This window comes from Scardinius erythrophthalmus (assembly GCF_964197995.2).
Source record: "Scardinius erythrophthalmus genome assembly, chromosome: 23".
Classification (NCBI taxonomy): Eukaryota; Metazoa; Chordata; class Actinopteri; order Cypriniformes; family Leuciscidae; genus Scardinius; species Scardinius erythrophthalmus.
The window spans coordinates 23,622,266-23,636,518 of NC_138243.1; the positions used below are offsets into that span (position 1 = coordinate 23,622,266).

Consider the following 14,253-nt stretch of genomic DNA (forward strand, 5'->3'; position numbering starts at 1 on the left):
GAGACTAGTCTCTACATGTTTGACACTAGAGAGAGAGCATAACTCGTGTCTTGTTTCGTCCCGTAGCAGGATGAGTTTGCATCATCATTAAGTAAAACAGAGACATCATCCCCAATTCTTTTTCAGATCCTCTCACATCTGTCTGAGCGAAAGAAGCTCTGGGAGCTGCCACACCAGGGAACACAGCACGCGCCACACTCAGCTGAGATGAGCATATGTTTCCTCTCTAAAGTGTTGGCTATTCAGGGTGTGCTGAGACTTGGACGAAACTCTGCGGTGTGTGTGCGCATGATTGTGAGTGTGTGAAAGCGAGTGGGTGTTTTGTTAGCACAGAGGTCAGACTGTCCCAGAGCCAGAGACTCAGTTATCACAGCACTGCCCTCTTCAGACTCCTGATGGAATAGCATGATGCCATGAAGCCCGGGAGCTTGTCCAGATTTAGTAGCGCCTGTGTGTTGTGGTCACACAGTGACGTAAGAGTTCTCTAGAGAGCGCAGGTGTATGCGTGTTTCTTCGTCTGAAATCTGCAGAGACAAATGGCTCCTGATGGCTGATTTGTCAGCAGTCTTATCTTTGTTTTTAAGATCACCCTCCAGGCAACACACACACACACACACACACACACACACACACACACACACACACACACACACACACACACACACACACACACACACACTACAGCTCTCAATATTAGCAAACAGACCAAAGCTGCTTCTACAAGAGCAGACAAAGAACAGAGATGGATGTTTATACTGAAAGCAATTTGTAGAAACCTAAAGTCATTTGTAATTTTCTATAAGAGTTGGCGATTTAAGGCAACATGAGCGAAAGTTCAACTTTATGCAAATGAGCAGTGATGTGTGTGTGTGTGATCCGCTTCCTTTAAAGTTGCATACTGCAGTGCAACCAACACAATCTCTAGTGATCCTTGTCTCTGTAAATGCAACTTACAGCTTATGTATGCAAATGAGCTCTGCTGTGATTGGCTAACCTCTTTGCATATAAAATGTGAAGGCCACTTCAGAATCATCAAACACTATATTAAAGTCCTGTGTTAGGAGTGTGTGTCCTTGTGTTTTGCCACACTGCATATCTCTCTTTCTAGTAGTGTGTTTTTTGATTATCTCGTAAGGTCTGTTATCTTATATATCTGGAGTGTTCCACATGCTGCCACGGTCTACTGTGCTTGACCTTTGACTTCATGCTTTTATTTTGACGCCCAGCTGACCACTGGAGGAGAGAATAGCCCTACGTAGGTCTTTCATCTTTTAAAAGGTGGAGATAAGATTTAGGGTCAGGACAAAATGCAGCACAGCCTTTGAAATATGACTTGTATGTAGTATTGTGTGTGTGTGTGTGTATATATATATATATATATATATATATATATATATATATATATATATATATATATATATATATATATATATATATATATATATATATATATATATATATATATATATATATATATATATATACTGTATAAAGAGAGAGCCAGCAGGAAACTGCAAAGGTCTTATATTTTCTCTTGGAGAAACAGTTGACAAATTGTCTTTTTTTCACCCCATGATTTAGAAATAGTATATTGATAGCACAATAACTTGTCACAGTTGTATAGGTGTGAAAAGGTACAGTATGAAGAAAGCACATGACTCATTAAAGGTCTGACTAACACCAGCCATTAGCAGCATCTGAACACACTTTATGCAGTCTCGTTCAATCAATCCTCCACTTTTCTGCGAGTCTTTCTAGCACACAGCTCTTGTGAAATGATCAGAATGGTGTTTGTGTGTTGTGCGACTGAAAGAGCATCCTGTCTTTATAAACAAACAGTGAGTAAAGTGTTTATCTTCCTCTCTGGGTTGTTTTCCTTTGTGTTTTCACCGTTGGCCTCCTCTTAACACCCAGGAATAGAAAATCATTTTCCCTCTTGAGCGGCAGATCCGATAGCAGAGAAAAGCGTTTCTCTTTCTCTCATTATAATAAAAGCACAGACAGATCCTTGTTAAGCCCGGATGATCTGAACGGGTTAAACTTCTTATTTCATAAATATGAAAAAAGAAGACAATCCCACGGTCAGATGGATTCAGGGATCTCCAGCCCCGCATTTACATTAAAACGGGAGCTTGTTATACGGTGAAATTTCAATGAAGGCACCGCAGAACGCATTTAATGAAATTCAGATGTGGCTCCATGAATCTCATTAACAGTCTTTGTGGTTTTCTGCTGTCCGATTTCCCCCTCGTCCGCCCAGTCGTGAGAGAGATTTCATCAGCGCCCGGCTTTTAAAAAGACAATGTCCGTTCAGATCTGAACTCCCCACGCTCTCTCCTCTGACGGAGGCCGAAATCTGTCAGAGCTTGAGTTCAAAAGGTGCACGACTGACTCTTGCTCTGTTTCTGTCTCTTTTCACAGGCTTCGGCTTCGTAACTTTTGAGAATGAAGACATTGTAGAGAAAGTCTGTGAAATTCATTTTCACGAAATCAATAATAAAATGGTAAGTGCTCTACCCGTTTTCAATTTCTGAAGGTGATTGTGGGATTAATATTTTATTTCCCATTTAGCAGAATCTCAACAGCATGCGGTGGAAAGTTCTGTGAGTGTGTAAACAGTGTAAAGTGTTGGGTAGTGGCCAGAAAGCGTGAAATTGTGTGTGTGTGTGTGTGTGTGTGTGTGTGTGTGTGTGTGTGTGTGTGTGAAAACATTTTGATCAGTCAACAAGAGTCAGAAACTTCCCCCTCTTCCATTCATATATAAATGCTTGCATCATGACTGATGGGGCTAAAGAGAGACAGAGAGGACGACATGTTGGGGGTGTCTCAGTCTGCTCCCTAGGTCAGTAGTCAGTTCACTGATCAGGGAATCGGCCATTTTAAAGGCTGCCTTAATCGCAAAATCCTTCTAGTGCACTGAAACATCCGCTACAAAGTCTCACAAGGCACCAAGAAAATCAGGACGCATCAGTGCTCACCATTTTCCCCATATGGAATTTCTGAATTGTGAAACAAATCACGCAAACCAACTCATCACACATAATGATATGTAACAGATATATAAAAAATATAAAAAATTAAAACGTACTATATTTCAGTATAAACATACATCGCTAGACAGGTAGTGAACACAATCTAGCAGAAATGTATACATGTTTGTTTTTTTACGACTGAAATGTTGCAGGCATATGTAACGCGCAAATTACAGTAAATAAACAATAAAAAAATGTCAGAAAGATTTCAGTTCTGCTGTTGTTCATAAATACCGGTAGTGACATCATACAACAAATCAGTGACCCAATGTGTAGTGAGCCAGGGTCCTTTCCGGTGTATGGGATCGTGTATACGGTATACTGATTCTCGACCTAGGGAGCTGGTTGAAACGCACCCGTTGAGCTCATTAAATAAGGATTATCACCCCACAGGCCCCCCATTATTGGGCAGAACCAGCAGACGGGACTGCCAGTGTTAACTTTCAGCTTGCACATAAATGTTTCTTCTTGGAATCAGGTGGGAAAAGAACCTGGGCTGAATCCGAAATCGCCCCCTATACCCTCATATAGGGGATTATTCGAGGGGACATCCATTTGTAGTGGTGTCCAAAACCATATGGGATGTTATTGAGTGCACTCATTCAATCACACATTGCACCGCAATAACGAGTGTGCACCAATGTACACTCAACGACCGTCCAAATTTGCTCCCTTTTTCATTCACTTCTTTAAGTGAACTGTATTAGTGGACTAATGTAGAGAATAGGGATTGAGGGTTTAGGGGGCGATTTCGGATTCAGCCCTAGTCTCAGCCTCATATAGGCCACCCATAGACTGTATGTGCAGCATCTGATGTGTATTGCATAGTCACTTGATTTATCAAAGTGTGCCAGGTTCATGGCTTCAAATTTTTTTTTTTTTTTTTTTTTATATATCCAGTATTTTCATATTCTCTATGCAGAGTTTTACATTTACCCACCTTAAATGTCACATAAAACTGACATTTAAGACACAACCTTTCTGTATAAATTGGGACTTTTTGGCCAGATTAAGCTTGCAATATGTGAACCTAGTTGAGAACCTTTTGTAAACAATTACATTTTATGTGTAACTAAAAAATAGTTTAAATATTTTTTTTATGCTTAACAGTTATTTTAAGACTCTACCAATCAAAAGTTTGGGGTCAGTAGGACTTTTTATTAAAAGAAATTCTTACTTTTATTCAGAAAATATGCATTAAATTGGTTTAATATGTAAAGACATTTATAATGTTACATAAGATTTCTGTTTCAAATAAATGTTGTACTTTTGAACTTTCTATTCAATGTATCCTAAATAAGTATCACAGTTTCCACAAAAACATTAGGCAGCACAACTAAGCACACAATAAGAAATGTGTTTTAAGCACCAAATCAGGATATTTGTATGATTTCCAAAAGATCATGTGACACTTACTGAAGACTTGGAGGAATGATGCTGAAAATTCAGTTTTGCCATCACAGGAATAAATTAAAATTAAAAAGATATTAAAAAAGAAACGACTTTCTATTTATTTGTAATAGTATTTCACAATATTTCTGTTTTTACTGGATTTTTAGTCAAATAAATGCAGCCTCGGTGAGCATAGGAGACTTTTGAATTATTAAATATAATTTAAATTGTAAAATAAATATTTTGAAGAAAAGTGTGTACAAATAAATGCCTGACTGGGTAGAAAGCATGAGTTGATAGGAATGTGTTTTACATGCAGAGGAACGGCCCCTGGCTCTCTCTGCTGTGATTGACAGGACTCGTGTGCATGCCGTCCATGCGTACCCTAGGCTCATGGGACACCTGTGGGGTAGCACAGAATATCAGGAGCAGAGGATCAAACCCCTCGAGATCTTCCGTCACAGACAGGTTGTTCCTGAGCCCTGGGACAGATCCGTGAGCGCGGAGCCATGCGATCGATTTTCCAGTGATAGTCCATCATGTGGTTCTGTTGTGCAGAGGGCAGCACAACCTCTCATTTCTGTTCTGATTGTCTCTCCTGTCGTCCATTCACTGTGACTGTATAAGAACAGCACAGAGCGTTAATATAAGGTAAATAACTGTAATGGTAGAAAAGGCTGTTTGTTTATTGGAAATGACGAGACCTGATTGCTTTCTTGCTTTGCACTTTTGCCGACCAGTGGAGCTACACATGAGATTGAGGCTGTTTTCACACATGGTTTGATTTCTTGGTCTGAACCAAGAGTACACTACCTTAGAGGCCAGCGTTGTGATCAAAATCTTGAATCAGGGTATGGGTCATTTTAAAACTAACTTAAAAAATATCAGAATCTCTACAGGTTGACATTCTACCATCACATGCATGGGGCATTGTTTGCTCAGATGGGCTGTTTGCTTGTGAATATTAATATTTATAGTTTTTTATTTTATATAATTTGTATAGATGAACAGTATATCAGTATCATTGGTTATTGAACAAGATTTATTTTTATTTTTTTTATTTATTGGTTATCAGAAGATATTGCATATTTTATTGTGCATGCTCGTTTCCTGTTTTTCCATAACGATAATCTTTAACAAATCTCAAAATTAATATCTGTTTTTCATACTGTATATTAAATATTATCAAAATATAATCCCACACAGCCCTTAAACACCCAAAAACCACCACAGTCCCTCAAGCTTCCAATAATTAGATGTTATTTACAGAGACTCCTCGTGTCTACTGCTGCACACATGCCATGTGATGATGGTGAACCTGTTTGCTTGGCTGAACATCTCACCGGGTGTCCATCTACCACACACACACACAGAGAGATCTCAGAAGCAGAGATCTCGCCATCAATTCACAGGCTTTTCAAGTCTGATTAGTCCTGCTGTCTCTCTTTAGGGCGTCAGGGGGTTCTTCTCTTTTTCCTATACAGTCCAAAAATTTTTCTCACACTAGCCAACAGCAGCCAAGTTCTACTTGTTTTGGTGATTGGTGAGTCTAACAGCTAGAAAATGCAGGTTAAATTCAGAAAACTCGAACAGCTTCATTGCTGTTCTTCTGATTTGGTAAATGGACTCTAGATACTGGTTTTAGAGAAGTGCTTTTAGATTTTTTTCTCAAATGTGTAATTTATGATCTTTGTCAGTGGAAAATGAGGCAAGAGTTTCATCTGACTTATCCATTTTGTTCAGGCAGCTGCTGACCAATTATAGCGCAGAGAGATGCAGATTTCACTCCTTTGAGGGCAAATGCTTTCTTTTTCCTCACTTTGTTCTTTTCACAACTGAATTTTGAAATCATCTTTATGAATGTGTGATTTTGAGGCGTTGTGTGCTGCTTGATTTTATTCAGGCATGTTTTGATGCACCAAAAATTCGGAAGGCCAAAATCTTGACCAAAACGGTGACATTTAATTAGTGCTTCTGTAATCCCGTGTTTTGAATGTGTTAATGCTTGGCCCCTAATTACTGCCACCATTCAAATGTTTATATTTCAACAACGAATTGGGAGTAGAAATCGAATTCTGTAATTAAAAACGCTGATATAAAAACTGCCTTATTGTTCTATGTATGTAAAAGTTTATATACAACTCATTAATTATATAAAAAAGATTTTTTTGGGTCAACAAGGTTATCACTCAGGCATGCTGAAAAATACCAAAACATGTTGAGTATAAATTGAGATCCTGAACAGTTTGGATGATTATTTTGAATGGTTGTCTTTCTCTCCCACACACACTTTAAAAAAAAAACTGTAGTGGATTGATGAGACTGCTGAAAGCAACTCTCTGCACAAGTGTGTGTAGAGATGGTTGTAGTAATGAAACGGCTTATTGATGTTGCACTGCTTGTTTTATATACAGATGTAGTGGAACAGGCTGAAGAGATTTCTGAAGAGTTTTTGAAAATGGTATAATGTTTGGGGTTATGAAGGGGGTCTGGGGTTGAAAAAGTCTGAGAAAACCTTTTTAGACAGCAGCAGCATGTGTGTGAGCAGATAATAGCCCATGATTTTATCTCCTGGCTTATGTCTGGCTAGATGAGTGTTTGCCATCCAGAATTAAACCCATTGAAATTGACATGCTGTACAACAGTTGTCCAAAACACTCGTTCACTAACACATCTGTACATCTCTCTCTTTCAGCTCTTGAATTAAAGGAGTAGTTCACCTGAAAATGTACATTCTGTGCTTGAAGTTTACACCCCCATCATTATACGTTTGGAAAAGAGCAGCTGAACGGTTAAAATCACCATGGAAGATAGAAAGTGTCTATTGATTGAACAAGTCACTAGTATTAATTAACACCTCCTCATCACCATTCTGTAGTAATTATAATGCATTTATATTTTATAATATTTCACTCATTTAATGAATATTAAATATCCGTCAGCGGCCGTTTCCAGAAATATCTCATGTATTCAGAGTAAGTTGAACTTCAGCAGAACCGTTGTGTGTGTGTGTGTGTGTGTGTGTGTGTGTGTGTGTGTGTGTGTGTGTGTGTGTCCAGCTGTGCCAAGCAGCATCTGTGCAAGTCTCGATGGGAGATGATCTGCAATGTGTGTGTGTGTGTGTGTGTGTTGTGAAAGGCCAAGCAGCACACACTCACACACAGATGGACGGGCCCTGGGCAGGCAGACAAGTCGATCAACACAGAGGACAGATTCAGCCAAGTGCAAATGCATCGTGTTCTTACCATAGAGGCGCTGTCAGCACGTACGCACACACACACTCTCACACTCCTGTAAGCATGCAGATGTGCTTGGTAAATAGGATCTTCTGCCTGCTAGGCCTGTCAGGAGGAACGTCTTTCCTCGTCTGACCCGGTTATGCTCATATCACCAGAGAGAGCGAGCGTCTGTGTGTTTGTTTGGGTTTGATGTTTTCTGCTTGTGTGTTTGTTTATTTCTCCCCTTTGCTATAGACATGTTGTCTTCCCTCTCGTAGCTCTCTGGAGGAATATTCCTCTGTCTCTCAGGCAGGGACTGCTGTCTGCTGTCCGCTCATGTGCTCAGCTCCGGAGGTTAAAATGTCAATCAAAGAGCGAGAACGTGAGAATGAGGGTGTGTGTGGGGGGGTGGAGATCAAAAAGGCTGTTTTAGCTTTTTTGCATTCGTTTTGTTGTTTGAAAAATGCTTTGGATACACAAATGCATCCCTATTTGTTAGGCTAGTAAAGTACACAAAGCTCAAACTGACAGAGCATGAGATACAGTGTGACTCGAGCTGCTCCAAAATTTCAAATTTATTAGGCATCATATTTACGGTCCAATGGCTTCCAAACAATAGGTGGGTGAAGTTCAGGAAACCTGTCAAGAGCATGGCCAAGAAAAGCCATGTTTCATCCAAAAATCAAAAGGAAAAAATATATACATTTTATTTACTTTTATTTATTGTAATAAATAACCACGGCTGCATTTATTTTAACAAAAACTGTAATATTCGAAATAATATTAGTTTAAAATAACTATTTTAATATGCATTAAATGTATTTAAAATGCAATTTATTCATGTGATAACAAATATGAATTTTCAGCATCATCAGTCTTCAGTGTCACATGATCCTTCAGAAATCTTTCTAATCTGCTGATTTGCAGAAAATAGTCAATGAAGAAAATAGTTGTGCTGATGAATAGAAAGTTCAAAAGAACAACATTTATTTAAAATAGAAATATTTTGTAATATTGTCTTTTATTTAATGCATTCCTGCTGAATACTGAATAAATGTATTACTTTCTTTAAAAAAAAAGTAAGGATTTTTTCATAATGGTATTATTTTCTATACTTCCTTGAATGAATGCTGATTGTCATTTTGAAAAAAATAAATAATTTATTTAATTAATCAAGCATTAGATTAACACTAGAACTGCCATGGCGGTCATTTTGACCGTTTTGAATTTTATATCTGCAATAACTTTGTTGAAAAAATAAATACAATCTTGCTGGTACCTGACTTTTCCTAAAAGTGTCTGTATTTTCATTTAAAATGTTTTTCATATAAATTACACAAGGCAAAAAAAAAAACATATTTACCTATTTCGGCCATAAACGGTCATATTGACCGCACTGAATTTCGCGGTATTATTATACACATACCAATATACACAACAATAAAATGTGGTAAAAAATACACTAGACATATTCAACAACAAATCATTTAAATGTAATGATATTCAGAACAGAACAAGAATGAAAAAATAACTTTAACAAGCCAAAATGAAATAGGCCTACTTATAAGCGAAAGTGAAAGTAAGCGGCGTTAGGCTCACGTAACTCTCTTATTAGAATCAAAATGTTTCAACATTTGCGATGTATTTGGATGGTAAACTATTCTTTATTATAGGCTTTGTACTTCACTCGTGTTCCAATATCGATGGAAAAAAATCATCCTCTTCACACGCGCAAAATGGTACGAATTGTAGGCTACTAGGCTACTGAGAAACAGAGCAGTGGAATTTTTATATGTTAGGTTGACTATTTTATTATTATATTTTATTATGGCTATAATGAACAGGCTGCAATGTCAAGATTGCAATGCTGGAATATGGGGTGTGTGTGTGTGTGTGTGTGTGTCGGCGGGCGCGGGCGCGATCGAACAGTGGAAACATGAAAACATAATCTAGCCTACTCCGTCATTTTGTTCAGGACATCTACGGATATTATTTATTTATAAATGTATAATTAAACTTGTTTAAATGTACAGTTTGGTGTTGTTTTGTTTTTAAAAGACATCCTAATACAATAAATGCATTAATTGGGTATTTCAATTGGGTATTTATCATTAAAGATGTAGAGTTTGGAATCTAGTGGTCAAAATGACCTCTTGCAGCAGTTCTAGTAGTTATGGAATTCTGGCACTTCTAGTGTTAAACGTGTTCTGGATTATTTGTTATTTATCCAACATGCGTAATTGTGCTATATTGTCTAGTATTATAGCATGTGCTATTTATTTTAGTTTGTATTAAGTGTCTGTCTGTGTGTCCACAGGTAGAATGTAAGAAGGCCCAACCAAAGGAGGTAATGTTTCCTCCAGGCACGAGGGGGAGGGCGAGAAGTCTTCCGTACACCATGGACGCCTTCATGCTGGGCATGGGCATGCTGAGTGAGTCTCTCACACACACACTGGTGTACTGAAGGGGGGCTCAGGGGGCGGGGCTTAAGGTGATGACATCTGATTGGCTGCTGGACCTGAGACAAATGTCTGTCTGTGAACGTGTCAGGTTAGTCCAGCTCAGGTGCGGTGGGACTCTTCAGACCTGATGAGCAGATAAACGTCTGTATTAATGGCTCAAATGAAGAGGAAAATTAGGCTAATGCTCAGTGCAGCCATCTGCCTGACCTCTGCCCCCGCTAATGACAGCGGCACTGAACGAGAAGATACAAACCTGCTGCCATGATCAGATACACACAGATATATATAATCATCTTATTGAGACTTTTGATATATACAGGCTTTAAATAACTTTGATTAAAAAAAAAACATGAATGATGTAATATTTTATAAAATTAGATTTCACCATATTGTATTAAAAAAAAGTATATTTTTTATTTATATTTAAACCCTGAAATAATGATATACAGACGGATCCTAAAAGTTTAGTTTTAATTTCTAAAAGTTTTCATGGATTACTGCTGTGGAGGAGGGTGAAGAGAGGAGGAAAGAGTGAAAGAGAAAGAGAGAGAGAGCACGAGAGCATGAAGCACTCAAGTGAAAATATTAACTCTGGTCTTATCTAAATGAAACTGGAGAGAACAGGACGACCAGACAGAACTTATACAATTTGCATATGAAAAAAGGGCTGCAGATCAGGGCTCATTATTTAAGGAACTGTAAGTTTCTTATACGCCAAATCTCATTAAAGCTGACGCATTCACGCTTTTGTTTACCACTGCTAATCGTGTAATTTATCTTTATAGTCGGGCGCCGCGTGTATGTTTGCTGAGATTAATACACATTTGAGCTGCTGCCTGCTTCAGCTGCCGCAGATGTATAATTGATTTTAAAGTGAATCTGAGCTGTTGAGCCATAAAATAGGTATATTAGCCTGAACATTAATAATGCAAATCAGAGCCTGAGATAACAGCCGCCAGGGGAGGACACAGCCTTTTTACCCACAATGCACAGAGATACGGACAGCTCAGCTCTTCTGCTGCCTCTTCTCTTTTGGGCTCTTCTCATCTTGTTTCATTTCTTCTCTTTTTGTCTTGTTTATTTCTCTAATCTTGTCTCTTCTGTTCTTTTCTCTTCTCATCTAGTCTCCTATTTTTCCTCATCTCTTTTCATTTGTTCTCTTATCATTTCTTGTCAAATGTTTTTTGTTTTGTCTTGTCTCCTTTCATCTCTTCTCACCTCGTCTCATTTCCTAACTTCCTCTCTGCTGTTACTTTCTGGTCTCATTTCTTCTCTTTCTCCTTTTTTTTATCTATACCTTCTTTTCTCTTTTCTTCTGGTCTTGTCTCATCTCCTCTCATTTGGTCTCCTCCAGACTTTTCTCTTCTTGTCTTATTTTGTCTCATCTCACCTCGTCTTTTTTTCTTCTCTTTTCTGCTCCTTTCTCATCTTGTTTAATTTTTTCTCTTGTCCTATCTCGTCTCATTTAGTCTCGTTTCTTCTCTTTTGTTCTTTAAATAGGTTCTTGTTTTGTCTTCTCAACTGGTCTCTCTTTTTATCTCTTCTTTTAAATTCTTGTCTCATCTCATCTCCTAATATCGTCTCTGCTGTTACTTTTTTTTAAATGTCTCATTTCTTTTCTTTTGGTTTGTTCTCGTCCCTTCGGTCTGCCTTATATTTTTGTTGGAAAAATTCTCTAATGTTTTTTGTTTGTTTTGTCTTGTCTCATTTCATTATTTCTTATCTTGCTGCTTTTTTCTGGTCTTGTCTTATCACTTCTCATCTGGTCTCATGTCTTCTCTTTTGCTATTTTCTCTCAGCCTTTCTCTTTTGGTGTCTTCTGATTTTTTTTTTTTTTGTATATTCTTGTTTATCCCTTCTTGTCTCATCTCACCTCATTTTGTCTCCTCTTACCTCTTTTCTATTGATTGTTCTCATCTTGTCTTTTTTTCCCCCTTCTCTTCAAGAATAAAACTTTTTTTAGACACATCACGCACAAACACACATCACACTGCTGCAGGGCGGGAGAGATGTTGTGGTAGCTCCTGGAGTCGTGTATTTCCCGTGTGTGTGAGCACATCCTCTCTGGAAGAACCCTTTTTTTAGCAGTGTATTCTGTGAGAGCTGTCAAAAGTGTTTTCATTGCTGTCAACTGATATTGAGCGACTCATGACAGGTTCGGGAAATCATAAGTGCACATATGCCAGCTCTGCACGAAGGTGTGTTTGGAGTGATTTCTGACATCTGTGTGTCGTGATTTATTACCGAGCAGTAGTGACTGCCGTTTCACATTCTTGTTTTGGGAAAAATATGAAATTAATACAGCATGTCAATTTCAAAGAGAAACCATGAGAAAATAAGGCCAACTATAACGTACATCAGTATGTCTCTCTCTCTCTCTCTCTCTCTCTCTCTCTCTCTTTCTCTCTCTCTCTCTCTCTCTCTCTCTCTCTCTCTCTCTCTCTCGGCAGAATAGCATCAGAGAAAAACAGATGGCAATGAAATTCTCTGAAGTTGCCTCTTCATTTAAAGTGCTCATGTGCTTGAAAACATACTGTGGTGATATTTATCCTCCTTTTCAAATGCAGTTGCTCTTATGACAGTCTTACATATACACACCCTCTTCCAGACATGTCCAATTGATCAGGGTTAAGCATGAATTTACCCCACAAGGCAGAAAAATAAAGCAGAAAATTCACAGATGCTGTTTCTGTCTGTATGTGTGTTTGTAGGTTATCCAAACATTGTGGCAACATACGGTCGTGGATACACAGGATTTTCTCCAAGCTATAGCTACCAGTTTCCAGGTGAGTCTATCTATCTATCTATCTATCTGTCTGTCTGTCTGTCTGTCTGTCTGTCTGTCTGTCTGTCTGTCTGTCTGTCTGTCTGTCTGTCTGTCTGTCCATAATGTATCTATCTGTCTCGTTGATGTAATTCAGCATCATTTTGGGAGCTTGTTACTTGCGCAGATGTGTGAAGTGTGTGTATGACAATGTGAGTAAAAGCTGTGTGTGTGTGTGTGTGTGTGTGTGTTTGAGGCGTGAAGGTGAGCACATTGCTCTGCAGCTGGTGGGAGATATTAGTGTTGATATGAGTGTCCTGTGGATGGCCACCTGTCTGTTGATATCATGAGCAGAGCTAATGGGTTTTTCTTCTGAGGGTGTGATGGATGTTTTGATGGACGCTGGTCTTTTCCCAACATGTTTGTTCATATTGTAGCACACATGTGTAGTTGTAGTTTTCACTTTTCATTCTGTTGCAAATTTTTTATTCCTATTTTAGTTAAAGGGATAGTTCACTTTAAAATGAAAATTCTGTCATCATATACTCACCCTCAAGTTGTTTCAAACCTGTATGAATTTCTTTCTTCTGCTGAACACAAAGGAAGATATTTTGAAAAATGTCAGTAACCAAACAACTGGTCCCATTGACTTCCATAGTATTTTTTTTCCTACTATGGAAGTCAGTGGGACCAGTTAACTGTTTGGTTACTGACATTCTTCAAAATATCTTCCTTTGTGTTCAGCAGAAGAAAGAAATTCATACAGGTTTGAAACAACTTGAGGGTGAGTATATGATGACAGAATTTTCCTAATTACTTCTTGTGGCCTGCGTGTTGACAACGAATACAAATAGCAATGCAGATTAAGACGAGGCGATTTCCTAGGCAGATATTGACTTGGGACTATATTGGGGTGAAGCACAGGCGAAGCACTTACTTGGGCACAGAGATATCACGCAACACCTGAAATCCCCCCACGTTGTGCCTGGTCATCGATGGCAGTACCTTGTCCCACTCACCACAGCACAGACACTCTATTTCAGTCGGCATAGGTTGGCATATTCCCCCACACTCACACCACCAGTTCGTGTTGGCTCTCATCCTTACGTCCTCAGGCTGTTGAGCGATCGCAACCTCTTCCTGTCGTTCTATTTCCAAAGCACGCAGCTCCTCTTCTGAAAACTCTGTTTCATAGAGGTGTGGTTCTGAATCTTGACTGTCTGAGAAGTCACCCTCTTCGTCTCTCACAAAATCCGCCATGTTCATCGCCATTCACTATGTCTACTGTAGGAAAAATAGCCAGCTACTATTCACGCTGGTATGTTGACGGAAGTTGCGTGATATCTCTGCGCCCAAGTAGCAGTGCTTCGCCTGTGCTTCCCCCC

At 38.7% G+C, this 14,253-nt stretch overlaps 1 protein-coding gene across 6 annotated transcripts in view; it reads left to right on the top strand.

The window, feature by feature from the left end:
* Positions 1-14,253, top strand: part of msi2a (musashi RNA-binding protein 2a) — a 162,068-nt gene that overhangs the window by 120,599 nt on the left and 27,216 nt on the right. For all 6 annotated transcript variants that reach the window (XM_081354711.1, XM_081354709.1, XM_081354710.1 and 3 more), the window contains 3 exons: positions 2,422-2,504; positions 9,960-10,074; positions 12,816-12,890. In XM_081354711.1, coding sequence (XP_081210837.1) covers positions 2,422-2,504; positions 9,960-10,074; positions 12,816-12,890 — 273 coding nt within the window. The remainder of the gene's footprint in view (positions 1-2,421; positions 2,505-9,959; positions 10,075-12,815; positions 12,891-14,253) is intronic.